The 2,573-nt window shown below is 17.1% G+C and overlaps 1 protein-coding gene across 1 annotated transcript; it reads right to left on the reverse strand.

Annotated features, from left to right (window-relative positions):
• Positions 1 to 742: 742 nt before the first annotated feature.
• PRSY57_0708500 (putative membrane protein) lies at positions 743 to 1,820 on the reverse strand (the record flags this gene model as incomplete). Its single annotated transcript, XM_012906746.2, has 4 exons — positions 743 to 922; positions 1,030 to 1,198; positions 1,344 to 1,520; positions 1,735 to 1,820. The coding sequence occupies 4 exons, from the start codon at positions 1,818 to 1,820 to the stop codon at positions 743 to 745; spliced, it is 612 nt and encodes a 203-aa protein (XP_012762200.1).
• Positions 1,821 to 2,573: the final 753 nt, after the last annotated feature.

The following is a 2,573-nucleotide window of genomic DNA, read 5'->3' on the forward strand; positions in this document are numbered from 1 at the left end:
TTATATATATATTTTTTTTTTTATTTTATGATATTATTTTTTATATTAAATAAAATCAAAAAATAAAAAATATAATAATTTATTTAAAAAAAAAAAAAAAGAATTAAGAAAATTAAAATGTAGTAATTATGGCAATATTATAAATTAATAGTATTTACATCTATATGAAAAATATATATATATATATATTTTTTTTTTTTTTTTTTTTTTTTTTTCTGATAAAGTGTTAACAAGGTTAATAACCATATTTTCCCATTCTACACATAAAGAAAAACATATAAAAAATAAAAATCTACAACATTAATGTAAATACATTTTTATATCCATTCTTTAATGGTTGTAAGGCTTTTCCTATATTTTATTACATATATATATTTTTTTTAATATGTATTATTACTTTTATAAGTTGTTTTTCTGTTTTGTCTCTTTATTTCCTTTTCATAGAAGAAAATATAATAATGATAATACAAAACAATACGTAAAAATTATTAAAAAATATTAAAAAGAAAAAATCAAAAGGAAAAAAAAAAAAAAATCAAAAGAAAAAAAAAGAAAAAAAAGAAGAAGAAAAAAAAAAAAAAATATATATATTAAAAATAATTTCCTTCTAAAAGGAAAATTTCACAAATATTAAAAGATTAAAAATGTTTAAAAATTAAAAGAATAAACAAAAATTATATTATATATGATATTTATTATTTTTTTTTTTTTATATTGATTGATATAATATTATATAACATATTTAAACTTTAAAAAATGTCATATAAATAAAAATTGGAAAGCACATTAATAAGTTATCAAAACTCCCTCCGAATAATTCTAAAAAGCTTAGTGATAAACTTAAAATTAAAATATGCCAATAATTACCGACATAGAACAATGTCACAAGGGAAACAAAAAAACACGTCAACGTTCCATGAAGCTATAAAAATAAATATATATAAATAAATAAATAAATAAATATATATATATATATATATATATATATATATATATATATATATATTAATTTGTTTTCCTTTATCTTACCGTTTTCTTTTTATAAATGGCATAATTTGGGAATTGTCTTCCTACTATTGCCGCCATTGGATCCGCAAAAAATATTGGTGTTAAAACATACAAGGGGAGTTTAAAAAAGAAAAAAATAGATACGATAACATTGTAAACTATGATTCCTTTATCTTTATATACACCAAATCTGTTGGAAAAAAAAAAAAAAAAAAAATTATAATATATATATATATATATATATTTATTTATTTATTTATTTATATAAGTGCTTGCTAAGGAGTACATAAAAGTTAGGATTATTTTTTCTAATATATCTTTTTCATTTTTTATACCTAAATGGATAAAAAAAACAGCGCAATATTGACGTTATTGCTATAAGGTAAATAAAATAAACCCTGTAATCTGTTTGTATAATGTTCCTTATATTATGTGGCAAACCTCTCCTATATCCATTAATACTTACGTCGAACATCAAAATAAGTAACCCACAAAGCATATGGGCAAATTTCCTAAAAAAAAAAAAAAAATTTTTAACATATAAATAAATATATATACATACATATATACATTATTGTGTACGCGAATAATCAAGGCTTGATATTTTTTAAAATTCTCATGATGTATAGTAAAAATACGTACATATATGAATACGTTACATAATATATATATTTTATTTATATGTAATATAGTATAAAATAATATATATATATATATATATTTCACCTTGCATAAAATTTGGGAATTTGTTTACACTGGTCTAAAATAGTTACCAAAGCAACTACTATGACAAATAAAACGAAGCAATTCATTTTTTAATAATAAAAAAAAATAAAATAAATACATGTACTAAAATGAAATATATATGTGTACATTTATAAATATAAATAAATATATATATATATATATATATATTCTATATGATGTTATTAAAGCGGTCAGTTTTATTTTATTTTTCTTTTAGTTTTCCTTCATTTTTCTTTTATTTTATTATGGGTAAGAAATGCCATTATTATGCCCATAAATTATGGTAAATATCATATAAATAGTAATAATAAAAAGGAGATAGAATATTATGTCATCTTCTATCTTTTACAATAATTATAGATTTAAAAATTTTTTTTTTCTTTTTTTTTTTTTTTTTTTTTTTTTAATTCATATTTTACGAATTAGGGTATATTCCCCCTAAAACCTATAAATGAATGTTCTTAATTTCTAAGAACATATATATATTATATATATACATATATATATATATATATATAAAATAACAAAATGACAAAAATTAATATAGGTTGAGTGACAATAATAATAAAGTATAAAATGAAAAAATAGTAGTTAAGAAGTATATATTATGTAAAAAGGAATAATATATAATGAATATATATTATTCTTTATTTTATTATATCTAAAATGTAATTTTTATTGCACAAAAAAAAAAAAAAATATATATATGTATATTATACTATAATATAATAATGTAAATATTTTATTAAGAGAAGAAATGGAAGAAACAAAACATTTTTTTTTTTTTTTCAAGTTTATTATTATATTGAAGCACATTG

The sequence above is a fragment of the Plasmodium reichenowi genome, chromosome 7, assembly GCF_001601855.1.
Source record: "Plasmodium reichenowi strain SY57 chromosome 7, whole genome shotgun sequence".
Lineage (NCBI taxonomy): Eukaryota > Apicomplexa > Aconoidasida > Haemosporida > Plasmodiidae > Plasmodium > Plasmodium reichenowi.